Raw genomic sequence first — 1,083 nt, forward strand, 5'->3', positions numbered from 1 at the left:
ACCTCATCAGTGCAAGCACCAGTGCTTCACTAGGTGTGGAGTAGTTCTGTTCGAGGCGTGTGAAATTATATATTCTGGGGTGGTGTGAATTTTGGGGTCTTTCCTCTCGCATGTCTTCTGGCAGGAGAGCTCTGCACTGTGTCCTGTGTCTGTGTGCTGGGCAAGAAGTGTTTCAGGCACTGCATCTCTCCTGCATTGTGGGCTGGCTCTCTGCAGCCTGGACACGCGGTCCGTGGCCACCCCTCAGTTCTTGAGAGCCAGCTGGAAAATGCACTGCAATCCAGTCAACTCCCCCTCGTGGAGAGAGAAAAAAAAAGAAGATACAGGATTGTTTTGTCATGCAGGAAAATAAAATGTCAGTTGTTTGCCATCAGCAAATTTGCAGAGAAATAAATGAAGGCTGAATCTGTGTCTGGTGCACGCCAGAGTCTGTAATAGTCTCTGTGTTGCTTGCCTCGACTGTGTGTGTGCTCAGAAAGGAGGTACTCCTTGTGTGTACATCTTCCTCCTGTTTTCAAAGGCATTTCAACAGCAGATGATACTCCAAAAACTATTTTAAAAATCCTTCTCTGGATTCCTTGACAAGGAGGAAATCACGCGGCCAGCTGATGGTACCAGTGTAATAACTCTGGTGTGGTCCCGAAACCCGCCCTGAAATGAGTCATTCCATTCCAGTACTTGCTTTGTTTCTCTCGCGCTGGCTGTGCAGCTCTTGCATCTCTCACTTTGTATCTTGCTAGCATTCATGTGTGTACAAGCAAGTAGAAGAAGGTGCATTGTGGATTAAATTCTGCTTTGTTCAACTTTATTGTTTCTAAACTGAAAAAGTTCTGAACCAGTTAACATTTTTTTCAGTGCCTCTGTTTTAGGTCGATCGTCTGCTGTTGCATATTGCTCCTATTACAAAAGTTTCAGTGTAATACTTAACTTGGAGTGAAACTGCCTGAAGAAATGAAACAGAAAATTCTTATTTAGGGCCAGAGTTAAGACTTCGGTGCGTTAGCCATGTTGGCAATATTGTGGAATCAGATTGTTCTTAAAACTTTATTTCTTTTTCTTCCTCACTATAGGGGTCAAACTCCT

At 44.1% G+C, this 1,083-nt stretch overlaps 1 protein-coding gene across 2 annotated transcripts in view; it reads left to right on the forward strand.

Moving 5' to 3' along the window:
* FARP2 (FERM, RhoGEF and pleckstrin domain protein 2) overlaps positions 1 to 1,083 on the forward strand; it is a 68,422-nt gene that overhangs the window by 32,475 nt on the left and 34,864 nt on the right. For both annotated transcript variants that reach the window (XM_010080729.1, XM_010080730.1), the window contains exon 7: positions 1,071 to 1,083. This exon is cut by the window's right edge and continues 137 nt beyond it. In XM_010080729.1, the coding sequence (XP_010079031.1) occupies positions 1,071 to 1,083 (13 nt within the window). The remainder of the gene's footprint in view (positions 1 to 1,070) is intronic.

This window comes from Pterocles gutturalis, unplaced genomic scaffold (assembly GCF_000699245.1).
Source record: "Pterocles gutturalis isolate BGI_N339 unplaced genomic scaffold, ASM69924v1 scaffold34564, whole genome shotgun sequence".
Classification (NCBI taxonomy): domain Eukaryota; kingdom Metazoa; phylum Chordata; class Aves; order Pterocliformes; family Pteroclidae; genus Pterocles; species Pterocles gutturalis.